This window comes from Mustela nigripes, chromosome 13 (genome assembly GCF_022355385.1).
Source record: "Mustela nigripes isolate SB6536 chromosome 13, MUSNIG.SB6536, whole genome shotgun sequence".
Lineage (NCBI taxonomy): Eukaryota > Metazoa > Chordata > Mammalia > Carnivora > Mustelidae > Mustela > Mustela nigripes.
This window is the reverse complement of record NC_081569.1, coordinates 4286297-4309588: the sequence shown is the minus strand read 5'-3', so window position 1 is coordinate 4309588 and position 23292 is coordinate 4286297. Positions and strand designations below refer to the sequence as shown.

Sequence of the window (23292 nt, the reverse complement as noted above, 5' to 3'; positions counted from 1 at the left end):
TCCTGTCCATCAGCAAGTCCTCATCACCCTGACTCCAGAATGCCCCAAAGCCATCTGCTCGTCTTCATGACAACCCCTGGGCTGCAGGGCCATCCTCTCTCACTTGGACTGCTATGGAAGCTTCCTCAGTGGTTTCCTTGCCTCTACTGTGCCTGTCCCACTGTCCATTCCCCAGCAGGGAGCCATTTAAAATATAAAGGGGATCTGTTTAAAGGGATCTATTTAAAAAATAAAAAGTAGATCCTATCACTTTCTTGTATAAAACTCTCCAGTGGCTTTTGATGAAATTTAGAATAAAACTCAAGTTTCTTGCTCTGGCTTAGAAAGCTTGGCATCTTACTGCCCCTTTCTAGCCATAACCTCATCTCCTGCCCTCCTCCCCCTTCCTTTCCTTGAATGCCCCATTCTCACCATAGGTCCCATGCGCCCCTGTTCCCTCACCTGGGGGCTCCTACTTCCGTTCCTTGTATGGCTGCCTTCTTCTCATTTAGATCTCGTCCTCCACGTTACTGCCTCAGAGAGGCCTTCCTGGACTCTGATTCAAAATAGCACCCTATTTAGTCTCCATCCCATCTCCCCCTGCTAGATAGAGATACTGTCTGTCCTGTTCTCTATTGGGTGTCAAATGCCTAGGAAACCAGTTAGCATACCGTGGGTGCCCAACAAAGATTGGTCAAGTGGGTGAATGCTGCTTTCTAGGTTCTCGGTCTTATTTCCGCTCAATATAGTGAGGGTCTCGTGATTTTAGGCCTTTCCAAATGGAGCATAAAAAGACCACAGAAATTCAGTTCCCCTTAGTTGGGTCTCACTCTCATCTTTATCGTTTACCAACTGCCTAACCACCCTGCTCTGAGCGTCAGTCTTTTCATCAATAAAATGGAGTTAATGAGTTTACCTTACTCGGAGAGGGAGGGCTAAATTGGATTTAAGTATGGTTGGAAGAGTATTTAGCATATAATAGGCACCTCCTTTCTCTAGTAAAACTATCATGTCAGTGCAGACATTTTCCCCTCCTGCACGGGGTTGGGCACTTCTTCGCACTCCCTGGTACCTGGCCAGCTCTGTGCTTGGCTTAAAGCAGAGGAGTACATGGTCCACAGGTGGCTGGGCTAATTTTGACTCTTCCCACCCAGGAACTGGTGTCTCCTGTCTTGTTGAAGGTGTGTCCCTTTGCCCAAATTACCACTTTGTGTGGAGAGAAAGACAATAAGGATGTACAGGGAAAACCTGGAAGGGAAGGTTGGCTCAGGGCAAAATCTGATTTATGACTTTGCTAGAGTTCCTAGGTTTGTAGACAATTAATGTAAATTGATCCTAGCATAACTTTTGTTTCTAATAAAGGGGATGTAGGCAAAAGAATAGATCACATGATTCTTTTGTGGTTCCTAGAGTTGAGGCTTTCGTAAGAGTCCTTCCTTTATGTTCCTTCTTGAAATAAAGTAAATATGAAAACGTTCTGGAAAATGGGAGTACTGTATCACAAGTACATGTGTATGTAGAAACTAGTATGAGTATGATTTCTGGATAAACAAATGATTCCGAAAAATGAGCTCTTGAGTAAACACTGATTCAGAAATATTTCTTGAACGACTACCATGCCAGGGACTGTTTTGGATCTTGGAAATACCGCAATGAATAAAGGAGATAAGTCCGTATCTTCATAGCATGGACATTCTTAGTGGGAGAGGCAGACAGTAAAGAAGATAAATAGTAAAATAGGCAATTTTGCAAATGATGACTGAGAGCTACAGAGAAAAAAGCCAAAGCAGCCAAGAGATAGGGTTGGTTTGGGTGAACAGAGGTTTTAAATAGATTCGCACTCTGTATCTCTTTTCTCTCCCACCCCCACCCAGGATCCAGATTCATAACCCTGGTTTGGCCTTGTAGTGTCACTTCTAAATGTTAGGTCTGTTAGGCAAACAAGAAATCTGATGCGTGGTTTGTCAAAGTTTCAATAGTAATTCATTTCATGTTTCTGTCAGCCATATTTACAAATATTACTTTACTAAAATACAGAAAGACTTTTTACAATCTCTCTTTAACAGTAAGTATTAATAAATACATATCTAAAAATCCAGAAGACTAAACTCAACAACTTGTATAATTACCAATATCCGTGAACATAGTGGTGTTTCTGTGTTGTCCAAAGATAGCAATTGCCTTTGAAGCTGAAAGATTACACCAAAGCTGTGATATTAAAATTAACTTAAGGAGGACTATCCTCTTTTAAATATTAATGTGCACAACCAGTTACTAAAAGGGCCATGACCTTGAAGCATTAGGTCAGTTTGATTCTGATTTTCATACACAAAGAAAGGAAGAATGCAAAAATTCTATAGTTCTGATCCCCTTTTCCAGAGCACTTGGGAAGTTGTTTACTCTTTGAGGGCCCACTGCTGACGTCCGCTCACTGAGTAATGTCATCAGATTTCCTGGTGGTGGTTATTTTGGGGGGGCAATGGTAAGTAGTTGTCCGGCTCTGCTGGGACACTGCTCGACAGAGGTCCTGAGAGCCGGATGTACCCCGTAGACAGGATGTGAGGTTCAAATGCAATCTAGTTAAGTAAATAAAGTAAGTGTTCGGTGGTAAATAGAGTTGTTGAAACATTAATGTTTTAAAATGATATCGTTAAAATTATACCAAGGTAAAATTAATAATTTTTTAAAAAAATCTGTAACTTCTTTTATTTCTTAAAATGAATGCAGTAGTGAGTTATTTTTGTAAGTTGAGATCATAAAGTTGTATTTTCCTTTGTCTGTGAAAGTTATTTCACCCACTTTTGGTGTGGACCGTGTGCTCAGATTGTGTTCCTGGGAGCGATAAGGCTTTGCCCTGATCTATTCATACTTTTATCTTGTCCCTCAGTTTATAATCAACACGATATATAACGTGTGTGTGTGCACACATGTACGTATTCTACAAACATCCTAGTTATCATTTTAAAATCATTTTAAACTTTATTTAAAAATAAAAATTTTAAATTATTACTTTTTCCCCCTCTCTGTTTCCTTAAGTTTGTGCTGTTGACTTTCTCAAACTTAGTGACTTGAAATCTTGGTAAATGTACCTCATTCTTGTTTGGTGACAAAAGGATTTAAGGCTGTGAATCTTGTCTCTTGAGTAAAATTTAGCAGCATCCCGTAAGTTTCGTTACATGATATTTTCATTTTTACTATTTTCCAGATAATCTTTAGGTATAATTTGCATTTCCCTCTCTGACCAGGCAACTGCAAGTTAGTATTTAAAAATTTTTTAGGGCAGTGGTGTTTGTTGATTTTGCTTAAGTTCATGTTTTTAATTTCTGGTTTAATGGCATTATGGTTGAAAAATAAAAATGGTACCATTTTTACTTTCAGCAAAGTGTTTTAAGGTTTTCTCTGTGACCTAGTGTATCAAATGTTTTTATACTATTCATAAGTATTTTTTGCTCCTTTGAGACCTTTTTATCTACTTGACCCTTCAGAGCCAATCACCTAAGAGTCCTCTGTCAGAGGCTGCGGCTCTCTGCTCACATGAGGGACCCCGGCGCTGGCTGGCTGCTGCCTTCTCTTGGGCTTCCCACTCCTGAGTCTTATGCTTTCTCCTACGAAACTGTCCCCCCGGTATAGAAAATTAGTGAAATGATTTTCCTTCTCTTTGTTCTCCTGTCATTTTCGTCCCCCTTTTCTTTCTCCTGAGTAGGTCACTGCGTTCTCTAAGCAGTGAATCTGTATCCATCCTTGTATTTCCATTCGTTCTTTTAAACTTTGTTTATAAAAACCGACAGAAAACTTTGTTCAGATTAGTCTCTCACAGTGCCTCTCGCTTTCCTTCTGAGTGCACCGCGAGCGAATGATTGCGTAGACCAGACTCTCTTTGAAGACCCTCTTGGCCTTGGCCTCGCTGCAGCCAGCCTGCAGCTCCACAGCGGGGGGGGGGGGGGGGGGGTTAGGTGGTGCTGGGGGAAGTCTGTCCTTCCAGCCTCCCGCCCTGTACAGCATCCTCCTCAGTCTTAGGTCTGGAATAGTAGTGGCCCTGGCTCTTCTTACGCCTTCCAAGAGATGAAATTGTCACAAAGAAGATCAGAAACTGAACTGGTGTCCCTTAGTTGGTAGACAGCAACTTCCAGCAGTGAGAAATAAACACAGACTTCCTCCATCCCAAACAGGCTTTGCTCCGTGTGTTTACTGTGGGGTAGATCGCTGCTTGAGGGGAGACATGGGAGGGGGGTGTCAGGTAGGAAATATCTTGTGGGAGAGCTTAGAGATCTAGGTCTTCTGCTGCAGATTTTTTTTTTGGCCATGGAATCATACTACCACCCAGAGGCCTGTGGATCCCTTTAGTACTTAACAGTGTTTCTGGGAAAATTGCAGAAATGTGTCTGCTCCTCTGGGATCCACTCAGTGCCAGCATCCATCATTCAGGGCTATATTTCAGCCCCATAGTCTTCCTCCCCTGGGCTCCCTTATGCAGCGCACAGACTGCCCAAACCTTCCGGTGGTCCTGGGTTTGCAGTGAAATCCCAGCTACCACTTGCGGACTCTGTGGTCTTAAACAAGGTACTTGGAACCTCAGTTCTCCAACTGTAAACCTCACTGTGTTGCTGTAATGATTGAGCAAGATAACATATGTTCAGCAGTTAGCCTAGCGCCTAGTATACGCTCAGCCCCTCCGTTGGTGCTGTGATTTGATTATAACATTGCATTTACCTGTGTCATTTAGTGCTGAGTTCTCAGATAGATAAACAATTATTGATAAATACTGTGCTGGTCTGTAAAATGAAACTGTTAGCACTCTCAGTGGGGCGTCCTTGGCTCTGATGTCGCATGATTCTAACTTCTGAATTTCATTATGAATGTGCCATGGGTTTTTCTTTAAAGATTTATTTATTTATTTATTTGACAGACAGAGATCACAAGTAGGCAGAGCGGCAGGTGGGGGGTGGGGGGTGGGGGGTGGGAGCAGGCTTCCTGCCAAACAGAGAGCCCGATGCGGGGCTCGATCCCAGGACCTTGAGATCATGACCTAAGCCGAAGGCAGAGGCTTTAACCCACTGAGCCACCCAGGCACCCCTGCATGTGCCATTCTTCATGTAAGACTTCATTGTCCATCAGAAGAAAGATAGAAGCAATCAGTGTTCATTCAGTGTCTAATTTTCGGGGGCCCTTCATATTGTAAACTCATTTGATCTTTGTGACAAATGAGAAACTTAAGACTGAGGAAGGCTGAGTAGTTCGCTAAGGTCACACCCTGCGAGGAAAAGCAGAGCCAGGTCAGGCTCATTCCAGGTCTCCCTCCCTGCTCTGCATCTTCCCTGAGGGTTATAAGGAGATCCCTGGGATTCTGTGTATTAACGATTTAATTTATGTAATTTTTCTCTGGAGTAAAAAAATCTCACTTTCATCTGTGGCACTGATTAGAGAGAAATTTTAGAGTGATCTTATCTTTAAAAAAAATTATTTTTTGAGCACACCTTTTTCTTACAGGTAGCAGTAGCTGACGTGCAGTTCGGCCCAATGAGATTTCATCCAGATCAGCTCCAGGTAATGATAAACCAATACTAAACCGTGCTGTAATTTTTACATGTTGATTTTCTTTAGGGGGAGGGAGAGGGCCTAACAGTGAAAACAGTTTTCTATTTTAGTTAATAGTAGTGGATCAACATTAAATTCCTGAAGCTGATAATCATATTCTAGTTAAACAAGAGAATGTATTTTTCTTGGACACACACGTGCGTACCTTACTTTGAAACGTTCAGCAATAAAGAAGAGAATGTGCATAATTGTTGGGGGGGCACGGAGAGCAAAGAGGGCAAAATCTTACCAGTTGACGAAGATAGAAGGGTCAACTAGCGTTCGGTACACTCACAGCTTTTCTGTAGGTTTGAAATTTTCCAGTACAAAAAAGCAAAAGCATGGTCTTTCCTGTGTTGCTGAATCAGCTCTTTCAGAAAATACTTAAATGAGCAGATCTAAAGTATTAGACAACATAAGCTGTTGAAATTGAGCTCCAGTGTTATTCGATGGTGCCTGCAGACCAGCCATGGTTACTGTTAGGACGGGCAGAGCTGTGCTCTCTTCATTCTTGGCATTTGTGGTGGACTTGCACTTGGGTAAACTCAGGAGGAGCTGAGCCTTTGGGGATAGGGTCTCCGGCAGCGTTGCGGTCCTTCTCGCAGGCTCCCTACCTCCACCTTACCACCGTTGTTCTCATGAGTCCATCCAGGTCTGAAGGGACAGAAGGAACAGTGCACTTCTGACCTAGACCTGGCCGGCGTGGCGGGGGTTGGGGGGTGGCGGTGGCGGGTGCCTGGCTGTGGAGCGGAGACATGGCAGATGCAGGCCTCACCTGATCCAGGCCAGGCAAGGGGACAGCAAGCCGTCATCCTGGGCAGAGGCACAGGTGCCACCCCTTGGGCCTGGTGCTGTGCCTGTGTCACTTAACTGACGGTTTTCTTTATTTTGTCATTTGCTATTGATCAGAACTTTATTAATTGATTTTTATTGAAATGAAGACCTCTAACATTATATCGGTTTCAGGTGTACAACAGTCATTCAGCATTTATATACATTAGGAAGTGACCAGCACTATAATTCTGGCTACGTTGTGTCACCATATAATGTTCTATACTGTTAACTGTAATTCCCCTTCCATGCATATATATTTTATGACTGGAAGCTTACCGTATTTATTTATTTATTTGAGAGCACAGGTGAAGGGGCTGTGGGGAGAGGAAGAGGAAGAGGAAGAGAGAGAATCTTAAGCAGGCTCCAGGCCCAGTGATGGGCCAGTGATGGGCCTGGAGCCTGACGTGGGGCTCGATCTCACAACCCTGAGATTCTGACCTGGGCCAAAATCAAGAGTCAGGTGCTTAACTGACTGAGCCACTTAGGCACCCCTGGAAGTTTACTCTTAATCCCTTGCCCTAAGACAAGTATCATGTGATTTAACTTATATGTGGAATTTAAAATAGTAAACCACCATCACCAACAACAAAAAGCAGAAGCAGACTTAGAACGATGTGGTGGTTTCCAGAGGGAAGGGAGGTTGAGGGATTGCCTGGACAGTTATGAGGTATTATATTTGGGTCTGCTTGAAATATCTTGTCATCAAAGTAATGTTTTTTACGTTGGAGGAATTACATAAAATCTTGAGTCAAAACATTTAAATACACTATTTAAAGTTTTAACTATTTGGGGTGCCTGGATGGCTCAGTGGGTTAAGACTCTGCCTTTGGCTCAGGTCATATCTCAGGGTCCTGGGATTGAGCCCCACGTCTGCTTCTCCATCACCCCCTGCCTCTGATCCCCCACTCAGGCTCCCACTCTCTCTCTCAAATAAATAAAATATTAAAAAGAAAAGTTTTAAGTATTCTAAAAGTTTGACTAAAATAGTTTCAGTTTTTGCCATCCAAGGAACTTGTCTAGTTAACTTACTGTTAACTAAAATTAGTATTTGGGTGTTGTAGTTGAAATAGTTTCAAGATAAAATGCTTAAGCTTTTGTTGAGTTTGCCAGTGGGCTTATTAGCAAAAGAATATGACCCATGCACTTGGACATCCAGACAAGAGCAGATAAAATAGCACTAATTTGGGGGAGCTGAGTGCTAATGTCTGTGAGTTACGTGTAGGAGGATTTCTGTCAACAGATTGCTGTGTTCACATCTGTGTACTTGCCTTGAAAACACTTGGGAGTTTTCTGTGGCATGTTAAGAAATGACCAAACAATGACTTTTTTTATTCTTCTTAAAAAGTGCTCGTTCTTTTTTGATTCAGGTACTTTTAGTGTTTACCAAAGAAGATAACCAGTGTAATGGATTCTGCAGGGCATGTGAAAAAGCAGGGTTTAAGTGCACAGTTACCAAGGAGGCTCAGGCTGTTCTTGCCTGTTTCCTGGACAAGCACCATGACATCATCATCATCGACCACAGAAACCCCCGGCAGCTGGACGCAGAGGCGCTGTGCAGGTGAGTCTGGGACGCGGGCCTGAGTAGCCCCATTGGCTTGTGTGACAGAAAGAACAGCCCAGAAATACACCAAGTAAAATTCACTGTCTTCTAAGGTGCCTTCTGTGCACATAAAGTAAGTAAGACATAACGACATCATTATTTCTAGGACTGGCCTTCATCTGTTTTGTTTCACTTTGCTTTGCTTAAAACAGTTTAATACACACACACACACAAACACCATTAAGTGTTAAAATGAAACTCCGTCTGTGACTAACTACAACCATCACCCACAGATGATGGCAACAGGAGCTGATGAAATGTTCCAGATGTTTTTAAGTTATAAAAAATTGAAAATTGTCTTCTAATGTTAGGCAAATGTGCCTTGTTTAGAGCACTTGCAGAATATCAGAGTGTGTGAACTGGGTTGCTTCATAGGAGGTTTCAGAGAACCGTAGACTGTCATGTGTGCAGTCCTCGACTATGTTCCCGCCCCCGGCATCCCGTCTCTGTTGGGGTGGGATTCCCAAGGGGAAGCTCTGAGCAGCAGAAGTTCTTTCTTGCTGAGTCCAACTTAATCCATTCCAGCCTCCTGTGGTCCCTTCCAGGCGGTAGCCCTCGTAAGTGCAGCTCCAGAACCGAAAGTCTCAGCCAGGTTTGAATGGCCCGGTGAAGAGTAAGCAGGATGGCCATCTTCCCTGTGCTGTGCAGGGAGCGGATGAGGACGCATGCGGCCCCCGAGCATACTGCTTTCCTGAGGGCTGTGTCATGGTCCCGGCCAAGAAGCTCCGGTTTTTCTTGCTAGCTATGTTCTGTCGTATCACCTCCACCTTGTGGCTGAGGGTGTGTGTCTGTTTTGGCTGGGGTGGGGGTGGTCCTTATGCCATAGTTAGTGAGTTTTCTACAGGCAAGAGTAGGCCCTAATTTAATTTCCTAAGTTACTTTCATCTTGATTCTGGCCAGGCCTGGTTTAAAGGTCATCCTTTTAAAGGAACCTGCCCACTATGGAAGTTTCTTTCAATGAGTTATTCCTGGCTCTCCCTCCTGAACCTGTCCCTCTGCTGATGTATACAGCGCACGAGGTCTTACCCTGGCAGAGCTCTGTCCTTTCCTCCCTTTTCCTTTTGGGATACCTGATCAACACCACCGGTGAAGGGTTTTTCGTCAGTTGCTGACTTACCTAAACAACTAGCATTCATCCATATCTCTCTACTGGGGACATTTGGAATTCCTTACACTCCTTATCAGCTGCCTTGATGAAGGCCAAATATTCTGTGTTTGTGATATTTCCAAAACCACCGGTTGAGGAGCCGTACTTTGCGAGTCTTCTTGGTTCTGGGCACTGTCTTTGGTACTAGAGCTCCACAGGCAAGTAAGATGCGTTCTTGCCTCCAGAGAGCTACCGTTCTAGTTGGCAGATGAGTGTCTCAGCATAGGCTCTAAGTGCCCACGAGGAACACATGCGAAGAGCTGCGGGGGCCTGTGTCAGGGAGAGCCACACAGGACGTTGGGCCTGAGTTGTAAAGGGTGAGGAGCAGTAAGAAAGAGAGGTGCGAAAGACCTTGCAGGTGCAGGAGCAGCATGTGTCCGACCAGGCGGCTATACGGGGCTTCTCGGCTCAGTATGGATGGCTGCAGGGCTGGGCGGGCTGGGACGTGGCTGGGAGCAGGCAGGAGCCCCATCAGGAGGGCCTTAGGTGCTGAGCCAAAGGCTTGCACATCAGCCTGTGGGCGGCTGGGACGCTGATGTGGCCAGTGCAGGGGCGCGTCGGGAGCCTGCGGAGGGTCTGCGGCTGCCAGCTGGAGCGCAGAGAAGCCGAGGCTGTTGGAGGCCGTCTTGTGCCTGGTTACAGGCGCTTCCTGTCAAGAGACCCATGAAGCTGACAGACGAGAGCTGGCCACAGCGGTTCAGAAGCCAGCGGTGGGCTGCTAGCCACCTCCGGAGCTGGGAGGGCCGGGGACGGCCGGGATTCCCACTGTGGCTGTCCGCTCTCATACCCTGGAGGCCGAGCCGCCCTCCGCACACTTGAGTCCTGAAGCTGAAGGACCAGCCGGACCCACGGGAAGGAGATGGGAAGGTGCTCCGCGTCACTGTCACGGTCGCACTAAGCCCGGGACGCTGGAGCTGTGCGGCCAGAGAAACCGACGCCTCTGCTGAGCCCCCGAGCCCTGCCCGCAGCAAACCCCCCCCCCCCCCAGTCCCTGCTGCCTCTCTGTTCTTCACTCTCCGCATCTGCTGGGACCCCAAGACCTAGAGCGGAGGCAGAGACCTGGGTTTTTCTGCCACGTTGCGAGGAAGGACCAGAGCCTAAGGAGCGCGGGAACAGCCCTTGGTGTGTTGTGGCTTGGGGGGCGGCAGAGCACCCCGCTTCTCCGGAGCGGGTGGGGAGCGGGAGAGAGCAGCCGGTGGACTGTGCGGCTCACCTCTGCCTGCCCGGGGCTGCGGCGCTGAGCAGGGGCTCGCCTCTGCTGCCTCTGCTGCCCTAATCCACAGGCCCAGCCCCGGGGGAGGAGGGCCGCCAAGGGCCCAGCAGAGGCGAGCAAGAGAGGCTTCTGTGACCCTCTCCTTGGCAGGCAGGCTCCCGCCTGGCTGGATCCCACCTCCCTTCAAGGGTGAATGACGGGGATAAAGGCCTGTGAAGAGCCACCAGATAACGGAGGGGAAAGAAGAGCCTTGAAGACAGAAAATGATTCACCACAAGAAACCGAAGAGCCTCTCAGAAGCCTGTGCTAGGATACTCAGGAGAGATGGAGAGCTGTTCCTTCGTGCGCCAGGAGCAGGGCTCTGCCGTGAAAGGGAGGATGGGAGGGCAGCCTGCCCGGGAGCCCGAGGGCACCTGCCTAGCGGGTGTGCGCCGCACGCGGGAGCAGGATTCCGCTCGGGTGCCGGACGCCTGGGACCGCCTCTGGGTTCACTTCGGTCCATGGCTCCTTTTCACCATGGTCAATTCCAGTCTTTCCTATCCCAACTCACCCCCCACGGCCAAGGGAGCAGCAGCGATGTGCGAGTAATGGAGCTATTGTGAAAGTTAACTCACCAAAGGGCTTTGCCAGGCTCCCGCAGTCCGCCTCTGTGCCCCGGCCTTTCCTCTGGACTTGTGCTGAGACCATCACCAGATGTGGAGAATGGTGGTTGCCCCCCATGCCCACGTCTACTCTTTCCTAGTAACAGAATTTCTAGTGTTTAGCGGGGCCTTTGGCCACCTAGAAAATGCACGCATTCCCCAGCTTTTCTTGCAGCTGGCCAGTGGGAGTGTCCTGTGCATCTTCGGGAAAGTATCCTGTTTCTAGAATGTGGGTGTCACAGCTCGAGTGTAGCCCCTGTCTCAGACCACGAGGAAAAAACCGTGTGGAGGCAAGAGTCAGGAAACCTGGCCCGAGCCCGGCTCCCAGTGCTGCTACTGCCACCGCCTCCAGCCATCTCCGCGCATCTTCTCTGTGGAGAACAGTCTTGCCTAAGCTGTTGTTTGGAGTTTTCTCCTATGCATTATCCCCTCAAGTCCTAGTGCTTCCCAGCACGCTCACATGGTCTCTCAGAATCTTGTGCTAGAGATTCGCACCTTCTCTCTTCTCCGACTTCTTAGATCCTGTCTTCCTGACATCTGGGTGTACAATTTTGATGATGCTGAGTAATTTATTTCTTCATTTTCCTGAATCCTAAACTAAAGGGTTGTGTTTTTTCGTTTGTTTGTTTATCCCAACCCAGTTTCCTTACATTTCTATTTTCTAGTCCGTTCTTCCTCCTTACGGACCAGAAAAAGTCAGGAGTACCTCTGCCATTTCATACAGTGTTGGCCTCCTTTGCAGGTATCACCTTGCTTCTGGGTAAACGTGGCCTTCCTTTCTGCTTTGTCCTTAGTCCAGTGCCCGCCCTCCTTCCTGTGTCCTGAGCAAGTCATCCAGAACGACCTTGTGAGTGGATCTGCACAGTTACCTACTTGCTATTTATACCATTCAGGTCTCTGTTTTTCTTCTAAAAGGAGGAGAGTTGATTTGAGATAGCTGACTGCATACTTAAATTCGCCTTTTCTTTCTTGAAATCTTGGTGATACGATGGAAGTATGAACACAAGAATAAGTACATGCCCTCAGAAGTCACAGAAATACCACTCATGGGTGCCCATCTCTCCCTGGGTAGGATTCGTGCTGGGCTCAGTAGCAGCCCACAGTTTCAAGAAGTGAGCTGGCCTTGTCTGTGTGAGTGTCCACTGTGCCAGTCAACTTACACACTTGGACAGCCCTTCCTGCTGCTCCCGGCAGGTGAGCGTGGCTCTTTTCCAGGCAGGGAGACCCTGCTGGACCCGGGACAGGCACCTGGTCAGCAGACCCGCAGTGACCCGTCCAGGGGTTCTTCCAATTAAGTAGCCATGCGGCACCCTGGAGGTTGGCTTCCTCTGGCATCGACAGGCAGACGGGAACTGAGTGGACTGGACACTGGGAAAAGCAGAAGCACGGAGAGAGAGGTGTGAGCCGTGCGGCCCACGAGAGCCGACTGGCTCGTCCCTAGAGCTGCATGTCCGTCCCTGAGCAACTTCCGTACCCCACATCCAGTCTGTGTCTGTCATTAGACTCAGCCTTGAGAACATGAAGCCTCCATGCTGTGAGGCAGGGCTGTGCTGGGTGACATGGCCATGCCGCTCGTTTAGGCATCCACTGTGACTGCTTTCACGCGACAGTGGCAGAGTGGAATGGCTGTGACAGTCGGCCCGGCTCACGAAGCCTGGAACACTTGCCATCCGACCCTTTACAGAAAAAGTTTGCCAAATGGAGGTATCCGTCGTGTGTGCTGAGTTGATGTCCTCGGATGCGTCTGGAAAGGCTACATTCTGTAGCATCCTTGGGAGAATTGGGAAAGAATCACGCAGATGGTTTTCTGTGCTCTGTGACTCAGGAGTGGTTCTGGTTCTTGAACTAACAGAACAGAGGTCATGCAGTAAGTCTTGGCTGTTCTCTGTCCCATCCCGGACGCTTGTCTGGGAGGCCAGCACACTTCTGACACGGCTGGGAACGGTCGCTCCGTTCTGCTGAAGCCAGTCCCGTGTGAGTGTCTTCCTGTCAGCCCAGGGCTGCCTTCCCCCTTCCTGTGGCGGGGCTCCGCATCTGCCCCGGTGTCCCGCCTGCCTCCCTGCCCTCCTGTCAAAGTGTAGGGTGAGCTCTTGTCCATCCCCAGCGGACCCGTTGCTCCACCCCCTCCTAATCTCCCGGGTCACGTTGATTTCTGCCCTGTCTGATTGGCTGCGTTTTTGTTCCTGGGAAGCGGCTTCTCCAGAAAGGGTGAATGTACTCCGTGGGGAGCCTTGTACTCCACGGGTTAGTGGGGGCCGCGACCCCCGTGTCTCCTCCCCAGTCCTCCATTCTTCCTCTTTCTGTCAGGTGGCGATTCTCTGCTTTCTGACGAATTAGAACATCTTGCATTTCCTAGTTTTGAATTTCTGTTGCTACGGCTTTTGCCTACCTAGGAGCTCTTTGTTTGTACTGCTTAGGGTGCTGACCTTTGGGCTTTGTCCCCACTGTAACCGCGGCCATCAGCTTGCGGTAACACACATGTACTCGCATTTCCCTTTGGCAGGGAGAGACCGATAACCCCTGTCATGTAAGCCCAAGTGTGGGGAGCGTTCTCCCCCTGGGCCGCTTGGATTAACAAAGGCCAGAAGGAGGAGCAGGCCATTAGGGTGACTTGTCTGCTGAGTGCGGCTTGTGCCCTAGAGGGAGGAAGATCAAATAGCCAAGAAGGTAAAGCTAGAGTGTGACTTGCTCCCTCTTCTTCCTCTCCCCAACTGTAATCATTCTACTGAGATTCAGTGTATTTATTTATTTTTTTTTAAGAATTGCTTTACATTTATTTTAAAATTTGTTTTCTTTAAAGGTCTATTAGATCATCAAAACTCTCTGAAAACACAATTATTATTGGTGTAGTACGCAGGTAAGCTTTCATTTTTTTTGAGGTTGAAGTTCAGGTATCTGTGTCGTCGTGTTGGCCTTTAGCAGGGGCCTAAGTGCCCATGGTCTATGACAGGTGTGACTCTTTTCAGTGGCATTGTGTTCTTTCTTATTTTCTTCCACTTCACCAGTTAACTCCCTGATGGGAGTTTCTGCTCTCGAGTGAGCTTTTGTGATTCTGGACTGCCGTTCACTTTAGAAACAGAAAAACTACGAGAGACTTCCCATTCCTAAAAGTAGGAATTTTATCCAGGGACACCTCCCAAGGGCTTTCTGACTCCCAAGTATTTACGAAGTTTTGATTCATATGTAAAGGGGGAAGTCTTTTATTTCATCCTGAAATTGGAGGTAAGGAAGAATAGAAATATGTTAGGAGAAGGGCAGTATTCAAATAAATGTTATTTAGCTTAAATACTTTTGTAGATAGAAGAAAGGATTCTTTGTTCTTTAAACTTTTTCCCAGAGTGTTTAGGGGAGAAGAGTTGTTTTTTTGTTTTTTTTTTTTTAAAGAAACTTCAAGTAGAAGAAAATGGGGAAGAATTTGAATTAAAATTCTTACATATCAAGTAGATATGTGGTTACTTCTGTATCCTGGCCATTAGTGCAGAGTCTCTGTAATTCAAGCGTTGTCAGAAAGTGACAAACACAACTAAAACAGAAAACTATTTTCAATTTTATACTTCTGATTGGTATATTAATTTAATTTCATTGAAAAGTATTTAACATATGACAGTCCTAGTATTATGTAAATTAGTGAATAAAGAGGTGAGCTGTAATTGATAAAAATGGTCTCTAACCCTTTCCTGTGTTCTTCTGAAGGACGGATAGAGAAGAATCATCTGTGATGCCCCTCATTGCTGCTGGCTTTACGAGGGTATGTACCCACTTCCTTGTTATGCGAGTGTAATTCAGCATGAGAAATTGAATTTTATCTCCATTGAGAGCCAGCAAAAGTTTTGAATTCATTTGAAGAAAAACGTTTGCTGTCCTTGTGCTGTTACAGTTTGGTTTAACTTTTCTAAAGTTCTACTTGGTAATCTTAAAAATCTACAACACGTTACGTTTCTGTGCTCTCTAACTTATGCCTGCTAAAGTCGTCTAAACATCATAACATCTCCTGTAATGGCATACTGACTCAGAGTTATGTCATACGATGTGTTGTTACAATGCTGACGTGTATGGGTGCAACTTGAAAAGCAGTTCAAGGATTCTGGAAATGAGGCAGCCCACACACGACCCCTCCACTCTCGGCGCTCATCTTTTGGGTTTCCCTAAGCCAGAAGACTTCTAAAGGCTTTGGTCAGTTGCCAGTGAGCCTTGGGAATCATGATAGAGAGAACTTATGTAAGCTGATTCTGGGACACATTTATGACCTAAATTTATATGTGGGAGGTAGTCCAGACGCCCCAAGCCACAAATTAAGATTAAAGTTGGGGGTGCCTGGGTGGCTCAGTGGGTTAAAGCCTCTGCCTTCGGCTCAGGTCGTGATCCCAGGGTCCTGGGATCGAGTCCCACATCGGGCTCTCTGCTCAGCAGGGAGCCTGCTTCCTCCTCTCTCTCTGCCTGCCTCTCTGCCTACTTGTAATCTCTCTCTGTCAAATAAATAAATAAAGCCTTTAAAAAAAAAAAAAAAAGACTAAAGTGGAACTAGCTGGTGGGTCATATTCCTGGGTACCGGCAGAAGCAAATGCAGATCCTCTCTAGAGCAAGACACCGTCATCTCTGGCCTCAGAGAATCTCTGCAAGTAATTGTTCGAAGGCAACTGGCCGCATTCCACAGAAGCGGACCAGTCCACAGGCGATGAGGCATTGCGAGGGAGATCTAGCGGGGGAAAGACAGCAGAAACAGACCCTCACGGCCCATACACACCAGAATTATCAGACTCAAATCATAAAGGAATTATGCTTATTATATGTACAGAATAAAAGACACGCTTGCAAATGTCTGCAAGAAATAGGAGAACTATAAAAAGTGACACAGCACATTCTAAGCAGAACATAATTGAATTTTGGAGAAGTGAACACATCATAACTGAAAAATTTAAAACGTAGTGGGTCTGAAGAAATTATCTAGCATGTAGCACAGAGATTCGATAATAGAAGGTAAGTTAGGGAGGTTAAGAAGTGTGGAGGATAGAGTGGATGGTTTAGCGAATACGTAACTGGAGTTCTAGGAGGACAGGAAAGAGAATGGGGCAGAGGTGATATTTGAAGATAATTTTCCAGAACTGATGAAAGACTGTAGTCCACAGACGCAGAAATTCCAACAAATCCAAAGAAGAGTAAATAAAAAGAAGACCCATCATAGTGAAAATCTCACCAGAAAAAAAAGATGACCTTCAGAAGAATGATGACTTAACAGCTAGCTTCTCAGCAGTGATAAAAGGAAAATAGAAAATAGTGGGATGTTACTTCCAACGGGATGAAACTACTGCTACCCGGAGCGGTAACCCAGCAGAGGGCTTCCTACGAAGAGGCTGACACAGAGTCAGCCCTATGGAAATGGGGAGAGTTTGTACGGGGTCTGCTTCAAGCCGAAGGAGGTGATTGCCAAGCGGAAGTCTTGAAGCGCAAGAAGGAATGAAGCCAGAAATGCTGACTCTGGGGGTAAACATAAGCCCCCATGACTGTATAAAAGAGTCATAGTAATGTCTCATCGGATTAGAGCTAATAGCGGGAGAAGGATGCCTAGCCGAATCCTTGTTCGCCTTACAGGGCATAAAATTCAGAGTCCTGTTTCCCCAAGTGCCCTGTCGGAGGCAAAGGATTGCGAAAGGACTCCACTGCTACCACAGATGAACTCGAACAGAAACTTGAAGAGGAGGGAGGAGGGATGAAGTGGAGGGAAGTGGGGAGCAGTGAACCTGCCGCGCCCGCCTCCCACGGCCCCGCCTCTGCGGCTCTCCCTCCTCCCCCTGCGCATGCGCGCACACAGGTGTGCGAGTGCATGAACAACCTGCCGTAGACCTTTATTTTGTGGTTAGAGAACATATGAAATGTAAGTAGAATATGATCTGTCATGTTAGACCTAAAAGGAAAAACACAGACTGGAAGGTTTAATACTCTTCCAACCGAGGGGATGTGCCAAAAGAAAAATTTGAACAATAGGTCAGTCTCTAAATTCTAGACTATCTTAGCAAAAACGTAGGCGTTTTCAAGGTTTGTGGGGAGGAGATGGAGGTAAAAGCGTTCTCAGGGCTTTATCTAGCCAACATGGGTGGGGGGAGCGGGTGGTGAAAGTATTCTGACATTTTCTTCTGGGAAATGCGCAGACTAGAACATTCCTTCTCTGGGAGATAGTCGATTCTGGGGGTGATTGGCATCTTGTTTGCGAATAGTAGTAAAGAAATCTGTGTCATCCTTTGAGATCAGGAGAAGGAAGGAACCATTAATAGAAACGTTTAACAACCCTTCCAAATTCACGAGAGGAAATAAGAACTTTATAGCAACTTGGTCAGACTGGCTGACAAGGAGAAGGAAGCAACAGTGTGAAACCAGTCATGAAGACACAGTAAGACAGGAGTAAAATCAAGTGTATGCGAACAGACTAATTTCTCCCCATTTTTTTTTTTTTTTTTTTTTTAAAAAAGATATGCTGCCAGACTGGTTTATTAAGTAGGTTATATGACATTTCTAAAACAAAATGATAAAAGCTTAGTAACAAATGGACAAAGGTAGAAAGTAAATGCAGACAAAAAAGAACACAGATTCCAATACTAACATCCAGTAATATGGAACTTAAGATTTTATTTTATACAACACAATTTTATATAAAAAGCACACATTAGATTATTGTTAGTTTGATGGTTCCCCCCCCTTTTTTGGGGGGCAACCTCCAGAACATACACCGATCTCAGCACCTGCCCGCATTGCCTCACCTCCAGGAATCCATACTAAGTTGTCTGAGAAAAACCCAGGGCAGCCAGTGGGAAGGTCAGTGTTCCTGTAAGTACAGAATCCAGGGTGGAGAGCTGTGGAACCTTCTCGCTGGTGGATCCCAGATCGTGCCGCACTCCAGCCTGCTGGGCAGAGCACTCCCACAAGGACAGAAACTGGCCCAACTAACTCTGCAGAACTTTATGTTACTACTCTTGGGCTTCCGAACTGGCTTTATTTATCTGTCTGTCTGTCTATCTATGGCTATGGCAAGGACCTCTGAAGCTTCCACTTTCTAGTGAAACTTGGGGATAGATGATGTGACCTGGCCGTTTGCTTCCAACGGCCCCCAGAAGTCCTGAAGCTTTATATTCGTAGGAAGTCTCTTTGAAAGGGCATAGATGCGTGTTGGGAATGTGTGTGTTTGAAATTCCCCGCAAGGCAGCGCCCTGGCAGAGCTGTGTGGACTGGAGAGAGCGTCCTGGGAGAAGGGCTAGCACATCTCAGCCCCTCTATTTCCTTAGTGTAATCGAGCTGTCATGAAGCTAACTTGAAAGTGCCAGAGTGGCCGACGCACACATTCTCCCCCATCTCACCCTCACACTTGGTCAAGGGGTCCCCTGAAACCTTTGCTAGGATCATCTTGGTACACGTCCCCACGCACAGAAGCTTGAAAGTAGTCATTGTAGAGGTACGTGACCTGGTAGGCGAGGCAGCAGCAGGCTCTCCCGTTAGGTGGATGAGGAATTCAGGTGGATGGCCAGTCCTCGGGGACCACAAGTGAAGATGAGTCTTGCTTTAAGCAGGGTCCTGTACCTTCACGAACAACGGGATACTGAGCTGACACAGGGCACGGTGACCGCCAAGTCCCATGGCTGGTAGGCAGCGGTGCCAACACTTGACTCAGCACTAGACCTGACAGACAGCCCTGCAGTGAGGTCTCTCTGGTCTTCAAGGGGTCAGTCAGTTCTTTTATGGGTTCACGCCGTCGTTCAGGATTTCAGGATGGATGGAGACCTGCTTGCTTCCTCAGTCGGGCATTTGCTGTCTAACATGTGAAAAGTTCAGGCTTTTCAGGTTGTGTGTGAGAGTCCCTGGAAGAGCTTCCCTGGAGAGGCCCTTCGGGTGGTGTTGGGGGCCCGCACACTGGCGTTAGTCTGTAGGATTGCAGGTCATTCTAATAGCGCTGGGGCTGAGAACCACTGAGTGGGGCCCAGCGAGGGGGGTGTGGAAAAAGGCTCTGAAAAAGCGAGGGTGAGTCAGCTCAGATCCCTAGGATCTGTGGCCGGGCCCCTCTGGTGGGATGGGGTAGGGGGCGGAGGCCAACTGCTGTTGAAGGTGCAGGAGCAGCGGCCTGTTTCCCAGGCGTCCTGGACCCAGTGCCCTTCTCTGGAACTGGAACTCGTGGAACCTTTGAAACATACGTGGAAGTTGGAGAAAGGCTGGGAAGACTGGATATGTGCATTCACACCCAGTGAAGAATTTGGTTGCGTGCCTGGGAGGCCATTTATAAGCTCACATGTCTGCACGTCCCACGATCTCACCGGCAGAGCAAGTGAAGCCAGCCGTGCCCTTGGACAGCTCCGGTCCCCACCCCATCTGTTGGCAGTGGCACAAGCACTGTGCCCAGGACTCTTTTCCCTGTTCCTGGCGAGTCAACAGTAGGTGCCTATGCAGGTGGATGGCCTTCTCCGGGGTTCTGTGGAGTCAGGGCTGACCAAGAGCAGATGGCGGGTCCAGCGCCGTCCTCTCTAAGCTGTGAGAGCTGGGAGCCACGGCACCTCTCTGACTTCTGTGAGTGAGAAGGGCTAGGTTTTGGCCTGTGGATTAGGGACCACCATGCCCACGGCTGGCCTTGCCGCTTCCCAGAGACAGCAGTCACCATACTCTCTGGTCACTGTGCAGTTTGAGCTGTTGCCCGTGGCCTCACTTGGTGCTTGTGGTCATCTGGAGCGGCTGTGAGCAGGATGGTTTTGTTCCGCAGGTGAGGAAGCCGGCCCAGGAGAGTGGGGACCTCAGTTAGGGTCATACCGTTTACAAGGCATGAACCTGGGGCTGATCATTAGCTGCTTGACACTCAGGCAAGACCCTGATCACTGTTTAAATGGGAGACTGGTCCCCTTGCCTGTGGCAGAGCCAGGAACTCTTTGAGGGGCCCATGTTCCAGATGGGTCTGGCCTTGGCTCGGAGGTGTGACTTGCAGAGCCCTGGCCTGCCTCTTAGGCCTCAGCCTCCTCCTCACCGGCAGAGGATCAGCTGTGCATTGAGCCGGGTCATAGAAATAGGGGTAAGTAACTGTTCGCAAATATTTCTGCTACCTTGATGGAACTATGTGACAGAACACAGTGACTTCTAAGATGTCTTCATGGAATACAGAATTTGGTGGTGGAATGGGTCCACGCTTCTTGAACTGTGTCGTTTGCTGTGTGGTGAGATGCTTCCATTACATAAATGCTCTTACACAAGGTCGTCACTGTCCAGGGCAGTAAGGGCCATGGGAGAAAGCCGTGGAGGGCCAGCCTTTGGTGGCTTGGTTGAGCCGTGGTTCAAGGTGAGCGTAGGAAGGTGTCGCCCGAGTGGGGGTTCTCTTTGTGAAATCCTGGGGCAAAGAGAAGCACAAGCGTGTGTTTGCTTCCTGTGAGCCTGAACGGTTGTAACGAGGATGCGGACTGTGCTCGGGGAAGGGAGTGTGCTCCGGCAGTTAATGGAAGTAGGACTTGAGTTAAATAGATTTCTTCCTCCCATGTATTCTAGGCTCTGATAGCGACATGGAGACATCCAAAATCCTCTCACCTCAAACAAAGCCTTTGTCGGCGCTCCTCTGGTACCACAGGTTTCCTCTCTCAGTTCCTGTTCATCACTAAAGATGCAGATTTTAGGTTCCCGTTCCCCGCTGGAGAAGTCTGCTGAAGAGGTGTTTTTGTCGATGGACACACTGACTTTGGAGACACACTGCTTTATCCACGTGTCCTTTCTCTTCGCAGAGGTATGTGGAGAACCCCAGCCTCATGGCCTGCTACAACGAGCTGCTCCAGCTGGAGTTCGGAGAGGTGCGGTCCCAGCTCAAACTCAGGTAATCAGTCCCTCCCCGGCTGGGATGCCCGCGCCACAGCGTGCAGGGCGCTCGGCCGGGGAGGTCTGGGCTATGGCTCTTTGGGCTCTAACCAACCTCCTGCTGAGGTGGGAGCAGGCAGCGACCGGGGGACTCTCCTCACACAGCCTCTTGGCGTCCACCTGGGCGTCCCTCGAGTGGTCCTGTTAGTGATGGAGACTCACACTTAGAGGTGGGGCTCCGAAAGAATGTAGGCGGAGAAAGCAGGCTGGAAATAGAAATACAGAATTATCTGATTAGTTTTTTACAAAAATAAAAAATAACTTGTTTACACCCAACCTACCAGTACTAATTATCTTTGCTAGGTGACATGTTTTCTTCTCTGCAGATAATCATTTTGTAATTTGCTCCTGAGCAACAGATTTTTTTTTTTAAGTTAATTGAATAGAAACCTAGTTCCTTGTATGATTGGAAAAGCAAAAAATTCTTAAAATTATATGAGTTTGATAGAAGGAGGAAAAAGTCAGCAGCTCTTTGTCATCCTGGGTTTCTTCCTTGGGTGGTCTGTTCTTGCACATTTCCAGGGACCAAGGGGAGAAGGAGGTGACTGTGTGTGTAGGTGCCTAGGGCAGAGGTAAGGGGGTCGGGTCTTGAGGAAGGGAGATGAGTGGGGACAGTGCTGGCTTCCACGTGCAGGAAGCAGAAGTACTTCCCAGACCAAAGGAAATGAAGCTTGAGGTAGCAGAGAAGTTCTGACGAGCAGACGTGTTTCAAGGCTAGTAAAGTGTCCAGAAGAGCTTTGTTGCCAGGTTTTGTCAGGAAGCTGAGGTGGATGGCTGCCGCGATGGCTGCCTCGAGGCCTGTTCCTCCCTCCCTTGGGATGCAGGCCGGCTGCAGCATCCCCACAGCAAGTGAGGCTGCCGGCCTGAGAGGAACGCGTCCTCCTCAGTCGCTGATACTAGACCTTATCTGGTCGGGTCAGGGTGCAGCAGTGACCCCCGGGGGATGAAGTGAGGTAGATCTGAGACCTCAGAAGCAGCACGCAGCACAGGGAATCCCTCTGGGTGTGATCAGCCTTTCCCAACCTGCAGTCATTGTCCTTCACCCCTAAATCTGACTGTAACCTCTGACCTTCCTTCCTGCATCCCTTAGCTCAGTGAACACAGCATCACCTCCCCTGTGGCCCTAGACTTGAAACCACCGGGTCTCCTTCACGCATCCCCAACGCCTGTCACTGACCCAGTCCTGTCGGTTTTGCTTCCTGAATATCTGTGGAATGTGCCCACTTACCTTCCGCTTTAGGCACCTCTTTCCTCTTACCGGACTATTGAGCTATCGGTCAGTCTCCCTGCATCCGTCTTGACTCCTGTCATTCTCCACACCACAGTGACATGCAGTTCCACTCGTGAGTGGGCTTTCCACCTCCCCATTGCCTTTAGGATGAAGTCCAGGCTCTCGGATATGGCCTGCACAGCTCTCTGTGGTCCGTCTTCTGCTTACCTCTCTGTCCCCATCTGCCGTCGTGCCCTGCTTTGTTCTCTGCCCCAGCTGGCAACCAAGGGAGAAGTCCGTAGTGAAGGGAAGGGAAGATCTGAAGGGAAGGGGGTGATGTGGGCTAGAGACCTGGGAGAAATCCAGACTTGTTTTGCTGGATGCTCAAATGCGCTAACAAGCTATATAACAAGCACCTTTGTGTTGCCGCTAGATCAGTAAACTGGAATGTAAAGTGTAGAAATAGACTTGAGTATATTTACGAATTTAGCATATGAGCAACATGGCAGCTTAAATCAACATGGAAAAGGGCAGACTTTTCAGTGAATAAAATTGTGACAACTTGTTAACTGTTTGGAAGGAAAATTAAGTTACATCTTGATCTCACACCCAACCCCAAAATAAATTCCAGAGACTTGATGTTAAAAGTGGGGCTACATGACTACTAAAAATGTAAGCGAACATATGTAATTGGATGATGAAGTCTTTTTAAATTCGGCATGGCATAAAAGCCAGATTGGGTAAACAAATAGAGTCAGATTAAACACTGTAAAAATGTTAAGCTTGTCTACAGTTTTTTTTTTAAAAAAAAACCTTAAATAATGTTACATTTTTATTTTTATTTTATTTTAAAGATGTATTTATTTATTTGAGAGAGAGCGTGCACACATGAATGGGAGGGGCAGAGAGGGGGGAGAGAGAATCTTAAGCAGAATTCCCTGCTGGGCATGGACCCTGATGGGGGGGATCAATCTCAGGATCCTGAGATCACAACCTGAGCCGAAACTGAGAGACACTTAGCTGACTCTGCCACCCAGGCACCCCAATATTGTTACATTTTTAGATAAATAACATGGGGGAGAATATATCTGTAGCATATAGGACAGACAGTTTAAAACCCAATAGTGTAAAGAGCTTTGATGGATCATTGAAAAATGGAAACATCCAGTAGAAAAAATTGAAAAGGCCATGATCAGGCAGTTCACAGGAGATATTAATGGCCAGTTGATG

The 23292-nt window shown here is 47.5% G+C and overlaps 1 protein-coding gene across 1 annotated transcript in view; it reads left to right on the top strand.

The window, feature by feature from the left end:
- Positions 1–23292, top strand: part of PDE8A (phosphodiesterase 8A) — a 145982-nt gene that overhangs the window by 65693 nt on the left and 56997 nt on the right. Inside the window, exons 2-6 of the mRNA XM_059371509.1 lie at positions 5467–5523; positions 7755–7945; positions 13789–13845; positions 14682–14736; positions 20723–20811. Coding sequence (XP_059227492.1) covers positions 5467–5523; positions 7755–7945; positions 13789–13845; positions 14682–14736; positions 20723–20811 — 449 coding nt within the window. The remainder of the gene's footprint in view (positions 1–5466; positions 5524–7754; positions 7946–13788; positions 13846–14681; positions 14737–20722; positions 20812–23292) is intronic.